We start from the raw sequence: 11564 nt of genomic DNA, 5'->3' as shown, positions 1-11564 counted from the left end.
CACACACACACACACACACACACACACACACACACACACACAGACACACACACAAAGAAAGTTGTATATCTTTAAGACAAATTCCAGGAAAGTAAATATTTGCATTGCGTTTGTTCTTTGGCCGTTTCTGTCTGTGTCTTTACATTCCTTCTTCATCTCATCGAATTTCCGAGAAGTTCAAAACCACTCGAMAGGTTTTTGCTGCGGAGACGTTTGCAGGAAATTGAAGCTGTCACAGCTTAAAAGGACACATCAAAAAGACACAGAAGTGTACTTGAGAGCACAAAAAGGACAAGACTGTTGGAGAGCGTCTGTACGCTCGCTCTACTTTCCGCTCTGACGGCTGCCGTCTCGCTCATCTGTCTGATTTTTCTATATTTGCACTTTTTGGCCTATTTTTGGTTTCACCTCGATTCTGGAAAATTTGCAATCGTTTTGTTCTTCATCTCCTGTCTTCTTTTCTTTTCTTTTAAGGGAACGAGAAAGGGAAATACACGGACCGAAAAAGCGGGGACCAAAACCCAAACACTTAGCTACGAAGGTACAGTTTGTAATTTTTGCTTTAATATTTCAGGTGAAGCTCAACTGTTTCATTTGAGATGCTGTCTAACGAACTTTTGACACATTCGCAAAGAAAAAAAAAGTGGTTGAAGAAATGCCTTTTATTTTGAAAGCCAATTTTTTTGTTCTTAAAACTTTTTGTGTCGTGTTTTTATTAAATAATATAGAGTAGGTTAGAGTATACTTTATTTTTTCTGCAGTTTTATTTCTTACAACAGTCTGGAGAAGGCAYAGTGCAGTCAGTCAGGTGCTACATTATGTGCCATGCTGTGTTTTTTCTGAACTAATCAACCTGTGGTTTCATTTGCCAAGCTTTTAAAGAATAACTTTGACTCTTATATGTTGTGTTTTCCTCAGACACGCAGTCAGAAAGGAGAGACCAGCAGTCGAGCCTCCAGCAGCCGTCAGAACACATCCGGCTCCTCTTTGTTGGCTGCTACTAGCCGAGCAGCTCCCTCCTCTTCTGCCTCTCCTAATTTGCCGTCCTCCTCCTCCTCCTCCCTGACCGTGGCTCCCTCTCCTAAACTCAACTCCCTTGCAGCCACCCATAAGCTGAAAAAAGACATTCACCGCTGCCACCGGATGTCCCGGCGCCCTCTGCCTCGCTCAAACCCCACGGCATCTGCACTTTCCAACCCGGGCGGCTTCCCCTCCCGCATGCACGTSTCCCCTTTCTCCGAGACCGTCCGCATCCTCAACCGTCGGGTCAAGCCTCGAGAAGTCAAGAGAGGTCGGATTATCCTCAACCTAAAGGTGATTGACAAGCCGAGCAGGGGCGGCGCAGCTGCGGGCGCAAGGAACATGGCAGCGGGACGGCAGAATATCCCTTCGCGCAACCGCATCATCGGCAGGAAGGGGGAGGCTCCTTACAGACCGTTCCAGCCTCCTCTGAAGATGCTGGGGTTCCCGATGTACGGRAAGCCGTTCGGGCTGCAGTGTGGAGGTCCCATGTCTTTTCACTCCCACCCGGGGTCACACACCAGCCCAGGAGCTCGGAACAGCCACAGCACCCCCTCTCGGTACCAGGCTCCTCCTTCTCCCTCCAGCTCCAGTGGCTCCGAAGGCAAGTCCCAGCCTGCCGYCAAAGCCGCGCCTCTCAGCAAGGATCCCAAGTCCAGTAGATCTCTCACGGAAAAACAGAAAAGTCCACCTGCTCCCGCCTCGTCCTCGGATGCAAACCCCGGAGCCTTGGCCTCTTCCTTCCCCTCGTCTCCATCTTCTTCCTTAGAAGACGAAGAACAGGGCACCACGGACCTGTCGCCGCCCTCAGACGGAGGCAGAAAAAATCCTTGCCAACGCAAAGCAAAACCACCCCCCACCCTTCCCCCCGTCACTCCAGGGGAACAAACCTCCGCCCCCGTCGAGCCCCAAAGGGTGCCAGCTGAAGGAGACCCCGACTGGCACCCWGAAATGGCACCGAGCTGCAAAGACGTGGTGGTCACAGACGTGACCACCAACCTCGTCACCGTCACCATCAAAGAGTTCCCCTCTCCTGCTTCTGGCCCCGCTTCCCCTTCTGCCAGTCCTGAAAGCGCCTCCTCCCCTCCTCCGGCCACAGCCGCTGAGGACGCCTCTTCCATGAAGCCATAGGAGATTAGATATTCTCAAACAGATTGCCACTGAAGATGGAAAAAAGATATATATATATATATATATATATATATATATATATATCAACCAGTGTTGCCACGTCAGCCCTGTCTTACATTATCCGTAGGGGTATATTCATATTTGTGGTACAGGTAATGAATTGTATTTTAACTAAATATCGCCCAGCCATGAATTAAGGCAATTAAAAAAAAGATATTTTTCTTAAAAAAAGTGAAAGGAAAAAACGTATGATTTCACAAAAACAGGCAGCTAATAAGCCCTTCTTGCCATTTAAATTGCCATATTTTTGTGCACATTGACTCTTTGAAGCAGATTTGACAGGAAACAATATTTGTTTTCTCTCACTTGACACAAACATGCTGAGTTTAGGYCTGTTTGCAGATATACCAGTTGTCCCAACGGCGTGTCCCTCACCCGTCTGGTGTGTGGGCTCTCATCAGTCACACTCACTCTGAGTAAAAGGAGTTGTCCTTCTGCTGAGTCAGCTGCTATACAGTTTCTTCAGCCTTCAGGTGTTTTGTCTGTTTAATGACCCCAGGTGTCAGTGGAAGTCTAGTTTTGCTGATGTTGAATGAGGGGATGTCTTTTTGCACTTAAGACATGYTGGACCCTCGGTATATTGCATCAGCACAGGAAAGTAAATGCAATGCACTGCATCAAAAGCAGCTTGTTCTTCAATGTAGTTCATCTATTTTTCAAGGCCTTCTCCCTCCTCCTTCGCTCTCGAACGTACACAATGCTAAAAGTTCTCAAATAACTAATAGATTTCTAATCTATCTGTGCAGTCTAGCTTTGATTTGTCACAAACTCACCCTCTTCTTCAGCTTGTTCATGTTCACTGTGATCCCAAACTGGCCTGCAGTTAATTGGGAAACGTGCCAGAATTGCACCATTTAATGTCTCAACCCATCAAGGTCTAAAGGGTCCAGGAGCTGCCAGTGAAGTGAAGCCAAATAGTTTCTTGTATTTCWGATCTTGGCTTCAGTTTCACGTCTGTGAGTATAAACCGTTTTTGCTTCTAAATCAATCGCAAAGGTGCTTAAACTCCACAAAAAGCTTTCCTTGTTTTTCTTCTCAKTTTTTTTTTCTTCAGTATTCTTTTTCTACAAAGCTGGTGTTATTCGAAGTGGCCTAATTAGCATGGATTGACATTTTTTTGTTTTTCTTGTTACTCGTGGACTTGGTGACGGAACTGGAGAATCCTTGTTTTGTTGGGGTTTTTTTAGAAGACAAATAAGTGTTGGGATTAGCCAGTTAAGAAAGCAACCAGTCTTGTCCAACCCAGTTTCTAAAACAAATCAACTACAACCCTAAAACATATTTGTTTGGGGTTTCTGTTTGACCATAATCTKTGCTGTTGTCTTTATGAGCTCCCTGCKCATGTCTTTTTATTTGACTTTACACACAAGTTTTGGCACATGTAGGTAGAAAAATGATAGTTTGAYCCAAGGATGCCTTAACATACCTAAATGACATGTTCGATTTGAAGAGGTTGTGCTGTAGTTCTCTTCACACGTGACCTGTTATTGGTGGATCTCTGACAGTCAGATGGTTACCTCCATCCTCTTCTGAGCACATCAACTGAAAGTTGTTTCCCTCTGAATTCTAACAAATATTAACATCATTCCAAGTTTTGAACCCGTTTTAAACCTTCAAGCACATCCTAAGTTCTATAAAGAAGCATTTCCTCACAGTTTAGTTTCCTGATGCTTCCTGCTCTTTTCAGACCTTCTCAATCTTCAACTCTTACTTTGTTTTCTGTATTATAACTCTTCCGCATGTGTTGCCTTATAGCTGCTCTGTGCACCCCTGATCTTGCTTGGCATTTATAACACAAGAGACTTAAAATACTTAGTTGTGGCTTAAGCTTGTAAGGAACCTTTATTACTGTAACTGTCCAYGGTTTCTGAGGTTCAGTTTTGCAAACATTTTAGAAGGACTTCTCTGTCTGTAACAGATGAGGATGACATCGCCTCTTTGTTTCATGTTATGTACCGGATGGTTGTGGTTGTTCACTTTACTGTTTCAGTGCTCCAATAGGTTGCATGAAGGGACTTATTCCAGTATGACATATCCATTTGATGAAAGAAAAAGTAGGTGTTAAAGTTTTTTTTTTTACCCTGCTGTCTGAACTAGGCTTCTTTGTTTCTTTTTCTTTTTTTTTTTTTCTCGCAAAATAGATATCTTATTTGGAATATTTTCCTTCATGTTCTGTGACTGTAATATCTTTAGGTGATGGTGACAGTAGCACTCGGTGGATGTTTTAAGGTATTAGACTGCAAAACTATGCTTTTTCTTTTCTTAAGGCGTAGCACAACTGAACTTAGTGGCCTGTCTTGTAACCAAATAGGGCTCTTGTTTCTATTGAAATTTGATTTATTACAATTATTAGCCTTGAATTATTATTGTTTTTTTTTTTTTTACATCAATGTGGTGTAAAGTTGTAAGTGCTGGATTGGCACTGATTGGTTAAAACGAAGGAACTTTGTTCAATTGAATGGATAAAAATGCTCAATTATGAATTGTTATTTTGAAGCATTTTCCTCTATTTGTACTGTATTTTAATACTTGTTTGAAATATGCATCATTATGTTAATGTAAGGCTCTTTACTTGAATGCCATTTTTAATAATCAATGTTTTTTTCTCAAGTGTATCAAGAGTGCAGTTGTCTGATTTTTATTATATGAATTATGTACAATGTACTCAAAGTCATAACAAGAAGTTAGAGGAAAATAATGGCAATGTAATGTATGTGAACCTCTGAAGCATGTTTTGCAAACTCTTGCTGTACAAATAATGTATTCGGTGTTATGTTTCATGTTGTTTTTGTGCGTTTCTTGTACAGTTCTTTTAATTAAAAAGTGCTTTAAAATGTTTTAGGCTTCTTAAGCTGTTTTATTTGTTTCCCTGTTTATGATTCAAATAGGTGCCTTTAGAGTTTAGTTCTGGGAGTGAAAATTTATTGATATACAAACACAGGCACACCCAGTTCATGGTGATAATGGCAAAGSAACTAATTATAGTTTGTCTATTCAAATGAAATGTAAAATTTATAATCTTTTGCTTCTTGTGCTATTCCTCCTGATGATATTTATGAGTCCTGCACAGCAGTTTAAAATCACTGAAGCTAACATGTTATTATTATTATTCATACTGTGCAGATTAGTAAAGGATTTTTTGTGTGAATCAGTCATCCCTAATGCTTTGGCCTACAAGAGAAACTCAGCATAATACTGCAATAGGTCCAGGCACAAATGTGTGCAAGATTAGTATTCAAAGACATAAATTTAGAGCAAAATTTACAAATTTGCCCCCAGGTTTCCCTCTAATAATGCCTTAAATGCCTAAGGTCATGGTTCTCAAACTGTGTAACAAATACCATTGGTGGTATTCTGAAGACATTTTGGTTCAAGCAATTAAAATTAAATTAAGAAGTTTAATAAATACTGAAGTGTGGTGCAAAATTAAAAAGTAGAAACAACCACAAAGACGAGTGTTTCGAGCACATTTCTCTCCAAATGGAAACTTCTAGACAATATTGGTGTGAAGAGATTATGGAGAAGCCCTGTGGAAACTGAACTCGTGAATGGTTTACTGGTGTGCTGGTAGCAATTAGTGCCAGTGTCTATAAGACCCTTGTAAAAGAAGGTGACAAATGGTTCAGGCATGTGATGTGAGTATCAGTCACATGGAGGCAGGGCTTAAAAGCCTGAATTTTGCCTGAAACTCTCAGACTGAAGAAGTCTCTTGGAGGAGAGACGAAAYGTTTCATTAGAGAAGAACCCGTCCAGAAGACCTATACAATTTTTTTCATTTTGATTTTTCACCTGGATTACTGAGATGCATCAGGACAAATGGTTCAGGTTACCTCAGAAGAACAGTAAAGACTGTGAAGTATGTGGTGTTTTCAACAAATGCCTGAAACCACTTATCCATTTTTYCCCTGCTTCTCCTTTGCGGGTCAAAGGGAGCTGGTGCCCAGCCCAGTGGTGTGGGAGAGGCAAGATACACCCTGGACTGGTCACAAGCCTGTCACAGGRCCATAGAAACAACCAGAGTTGTAAAGTAACTAAGTACAAATACTTTGTTACTGTACTTAAATAGAAATTTTGATTATCTGTACTTTACTTCAGTAATTATTTTTAGAGTACTTTTTACTTTTACTCATTACATTTTTAAACAATTATCTGTACTTTCTACTCCTTACATTTTTTTAAAACGGTAAGAAGTAGAAAGTTGTTACTCCTATTTTATTCTGGGTTGTTATTACTATTAAAAAAATGCTATCCTGATAAATTGTGTGAATTTAATTATGGTTGGATGAGAAGTATAAATTCTGGCACCGTATTACATTGTACACAGTCCATCCCAGCTGCACAAAATTAGAAAAAATATTTTTGGAGAGTTAAATGTCATTTAGGAAAATCTTTACTGCTCATTTTTTACTCAATACTTTCACTTTTAATACTTAAGTAGATTTTATGTCAGAAATTCACTTTTAATACTTAAGTACAAAAGGAATAAGATACTTAAAGACTTTTACTCAAGTAATATTCTTAGAGGAGACTTTAACTTTTACCAAAGTAATTTTATGATAATATACTTGKACTTTTACTCAAGTATCACTTTGAGGTACTTTATACAACAGTGGRAACAACCAACCACTCTTAGCAACAGCTCTGACCATTGTGGGGTCGTGTCTCCCTGCATGGAACCATTCCAACTTAACCAGTTTCTTCGACTATATTAGAGTATCAGAGCATCTTTAGGTTTGACGTTAGAACTTTGGGACACATTCAAAGTTGTGGGTGTTTCATTCTGTGTTTTGACCATCACTGATCATAGGGTCTGCCTTGGGTTGGTTGCTTGAAGTATTAAAGTTAGAGAAGAAGCAAATTTGGGTTTTTAAGTACAAATTTCTAAACCGATAAAATAAGCTTTTAATTTACTACTGTTTTTCAATGTTTGACTTAAGGGTGGTTCATGGAGACCTTAGTATTTTCTGCAGTTGTGCTCAAACAAACAATAAATTTGAGAACCCCTGACCTGAGGCATTTTTAAGTGCGTTTGTGTAAAGGTTAGTACTTGTGTAAAGGTTAGTACCCAGATGTACCTCAGAGAGGTGCTGTTGAGCTGCTATGGAGCCTGTGTGTTCAGTGAGGTTTGAAGGGACATTAAAGCTGTGGCGCCTGTTTGTTCATCTCTGTGTTTTGATGTTGGCATGAATAGTTCAAACAGTTCTCTGCTTTTGATTAGGATTCCCAGTTCCACAGAGGCAGGGATGATATTTAGATGTCCYTTTTCAATATGTCCTGCCTTCATTGTCTGTCAGATGCTGCTCAGTTTGTGACTCAGATGAAACCAAACTATTGTTTATTGTTTCCTCTGGATCCCCATTAGCTTCCACAGCAGTGGTTGCTAGTCTTCCTGGGGTCCATAGAAATCAAAATACAAAAATACAACGAACAAGACATCTGATTAAACTGTACTTGTTTTAACAGAGTTTTAAAAGCTATAAAAGCCTCACATCACTTAATACAACAGGTAAATGCAGGCTGCAAAACACCAAMCACTTACAATAATAAAACAAGATATGCAATCCTTTCAATACAATCGTTTCTGTTTTATGGTATAGTCAGCTTAGTGTCCCACATTTCTGTGTGTGTATTTGCTTGTTTAAATAAATGTGTGGGCCATAAATGTCCATAGCTTTGATTGGATTTAATAAGTCTGAATGTTTTTCCAAGGATTGAAACTTGGTTCAAAAATAAGACTGAAAAGGAGTTACTGAGTTTTGATGATTAGTGTTGTAATAAAGGATTTCAGTAGGGGTTAGGGCAATGGTTGGTCTCCACAAAGATGAAAAGATATGCAAATTCACWATCTGAGTTATTGCTCATGCACTGTTTGAGCCTCTGACTGTAGATTTGACGATGTTAACCTCAATAGTTTTATAGGGTTTTATATGTTGCTTGAGGAAAAGTTCCAAAAAGTTCTTTCTGCATTCTAACTATTATTCATACTTAAAACAAGAAAAATACTCATTGATGTATACAGCACATGTTTGAGCTTGAGTAAAAAAAAGATCACAAAAAGCACTCTAAAAGTTTTTTTTTTGTCAAGAAACATAGCAAAAGCAGATGAAGGAAAATAGGTAAATATTGCGTTTTCCAGTATTTGCCAAGCTTATTGCTTTCTTGATGCAGAACAATGATTGAAAAAGCTTCCAATGATGGTGAAGTTCTATTGAAAAATTAAAAAACGACAGTCTAGTATATCAAAGAGAATCACTCTGAAAATTGTGCTGAAAACTTGTTTGTTATAAAGAATGAGGTTTATTTTCCTTCTGAAACGAACCCATTCATCTCTAGAACTTTCCAATATGTGCCTTTGCCGTAACAACACATCCACACATATGAAAGTCATCCATTCTATGAGCACAGATGCAACCCTACCAGCAAACATGCATGAATTTTCCCCCGTTTTATGAAAAAAGCTTGAATGATCGTCTTCATTTCATTTGATGTCCAGTTTGCCAGAAATCAAACGGAAACATTAMCTTATACGACCACAAAATATGTATCTTTCCATCCAGAGGTTARACCTTTCCCAGAAGGCTCAGCAGTGCACAGACGTTTCATAAAACTTTCTTGAGTAATTAAATTTCAGGTTCTTGATTCTGTGTACATTGTTGAGTTTTCCAATGTGCTACTGAGTTCATCACAGTAACATACTGGTAATTTCTCATTCATGAGGTTTAAAAAAAAAAAAAAAAAAAAAAAACGCCTGCAGTGAGATGTGCTCAGATTTCTGATTTTTTAATCCAAAATTATTCACCATAGATGATGAAAGATTAGATTACTAATTTTCTGATGGAGTTTGACACAAAACTGGTAAACCCATTTTTGCTTAGAAAGACTTTTCTTTTGTAGATTCTTCCTTTATAACAACACCTGACAGCTGTCACAGATAATCAGCTGACTGTTTTATCTTCCAGCCCTTTTACTCCTGGATACAATAAAGCTGCATGACAGACTCAGAAAAAATGTGTAAGAAAATGGCTACATAAAGGTTRAAACAATGAAGAAACTAAMGTTTGCATTCCATTAAAAAAGTTTCCAACCTATTTGAAAATGGTTTAAAGTTTGTAAAGTGTTGTCAGATTTTATTGACTGTTAGCTCAATATAGGGAAGTTGTCTCCCAAAAGAGGAAGCAAGGATTCAGTCCTCAGCCCCTGCTGTGTGCCGAAGTGCCCTTGGGCAAAGACTTCATTTTTGTATTCTCTTTATTATCCAAGCATGTTGGTAGCAATGGGAGGTTCAGTGTATAGTATATTATACTGTAAGTGCTGGCTCTTGCCATTTTGGTGCCCTAGGCGAGTTGAAGCGCAACCCCCCCAACTTAGATTTATTTGTTTTAAACACAAACATACATCACACAACACAACAAATTAAATGAATAAATAAAGTAAATATAATGAAATCAAATGACAAGGGTAAACAAAAGACCCTGTTCACAATTTGTGCAAAGATTTAGAAGGTCCTCTCTTTTTGGAAAATACTGTATAAGTCTGATTTTACCTCATAAGGTCCTCAGCTGACAAACCCAGTCCTCACTGTGTCAGAATGGATGTCAGCAAGATTAGTAGTAGTAGTTTATTTTTCCTGTAATACTTCATTATTGTTTTTTAAGACAAAGCTAGTTGAAAGGGGCGCTGAGCAGAGTTACAACCAGGGATTACAAATAATTACGTTTTTTTCTTCTGCAGTTTGGTGCCCCCTCCAGCAGATGGCGCTCTAGGCGACCGCCTAGTTTGCCTATGCCAAGAGCCGGCTCTGTATCCTGTAATAGAAAGCATGGAGTGTGGGAGTCACTGTRGGGCCTTCAAAGGTCTCCCTTGAAAAAGAGATCTGCTATCTCACTAGGATTTGTCTGGTTAAACAACAGTAAAATAATAAAWAAAAMAAACAAAAGGGCTGTATAAGTGTGGACTTATTTTCATTTGACCATTTTCATGAAGCTGATAAATTTGTCTTCCTCAAAAATTAGTTTCCTGATGACATCATTAAAATATCAAACTCAACACTCCCTGCAATTTACATGGCCTGGCAAACATTACCAATACGTTTTAACTAATCTTTTTAATATTTACCAACAGTGGAGGGCACAGTTCCCCTAAAGCACTAATAGGGGAACTATTTTCTTTATTAGTGCTTTAGGGCTTTTGTTAATTTTAAAATTTATTAGCAGATTAGCACTTGCTAAATTTATAGGCTAAATTTAGAAGCACTAACTGAGGTCTATAATTGTTATTGATCAACATTAATGTTAACAGCTGAGGGTTAAAGCTGTCAAACATTTTGTTTATATGTCACTTATCCACCAGRTGACAATATATTAAAGATATATTAACTCAAATACAGCTGTGGAATGTCAATCATAAGTCTTAAGAGAGCAACATGATAATATGTGACTCATGTTGTCTGTTGAAGAATGTTCATGGGTTGACTGGGTTATTTTCTTTAGAATTAGCTTTTGCTAAAAATTTCAGTCCATTGGTGCTTTAGAATTAGGGGACCTAAATTTTTGASTTAGTGTTTTAGGGCTAGTGGAACTAGTTTTTAGATTAGTGCTGCCCACCAAGAAGTGCATTTAAATTCCTCAGCCAGTTCCTCTTGTTCYGAGATCCAGATTTAAATCTAAAAGTGAGCAGATTTTGCAGTGAGGTCTAAATTCATGCAGCAGTTTACCCTTCAAAATGTACGGCTTTATAAAGAGACTCCTGAATGCTCTTTTATTCTGGCTTTCAATGTCAACAAAGTAGATGGCTTTATTAGATCAAACAGAAACTGGAAGTTGTGTTTACAAGAGGGGAGCCTGAAAACTGAAAGCTCTGCCTCCCATTTCAGAAACACATTTGAACTATAAACCTGCAGTCTGAKAGCCAAGTGCTCCGGGAATATGGAACAACACAAGCTTTAAAATAAGATGGAGCTTGGTTGTTGAAAACTTTGTATGTGGCCCAGCTGTTTAATCAATTTTATTGCTCACACACAAAAATGAAATAGTCCAAATTACTCAGCCTTTAGTTTTAATTGGAAAAATCACCCTCAAGTTTATTTATACGGTTCTTCAGGGCCATCTGCGTTTTAAAATCCCATGTGGTATATTTCAGGTTTTATATTTTGCTCTGAATTTTAGTTTGTGTAAACAAAATAAATTGATGGTTGAATATTTGAAATATGTCTTTCTGTTATTCTACTGTGTATTGTTGTTATTTTGCAAATCAAATACATTCTCGTTGTTCTTCCTGTCAGTGCGCTCAAAGGTTGTTTGTATGACCATTATGTATGTGTGTGTGTGTGTGTGTGTGTGTGTGTGTGTGTGTGT

At 38.7% G+C, this 11564-nt stretch overlaps 1 protein-coding gene across 1 annotated transcript in view; it reads left to right on the top strand.

Moving 5' to 3' along the window:
• Window positions 1-5049, top strand: part of cbx6a (chromobox homolog 6a) — a gene marked incomplete at its 5' end in the record, with an annotated part of 7119 nt that extends 2070 nt beyond the window's left edge. Inside the window, 2 exon segments of the mRNA XM_014015538.1 lie at window positions 475-541; window positions 919-5049. Of these exon segments, the coding sequence (XP_013870992.1) occupies window positions 475-541; window positions 919-2151 (1300 nt within the window).
• Between the last annotated feature and the right edge of the window lie 6515 nt (window positions 5050-11564).

The sequence above is a fragment of the Austrofundulus limnaeus genome, unplaced genomic scaffold (genome assembly GCF_001266775.1).
Source record: "Austrofundulus limnaeus strain Quisiro unplaced genomic scaffold, Austrofundulus_limnaeus-1.0 Scaffold130, whole genome shotgun sequence".
NCBI lineage: Eukaryota > Metazoa > Chordata > Actinopteri > Cyprinodontiformes > Rivulidae > Austrofundulus > Austrofundulus limnaeus.
The sequence above is the reverse complement of the archived record's forward strand: the minus strand, read 5'-3'. Positions and strand labels throughout refer to the sequence as shown.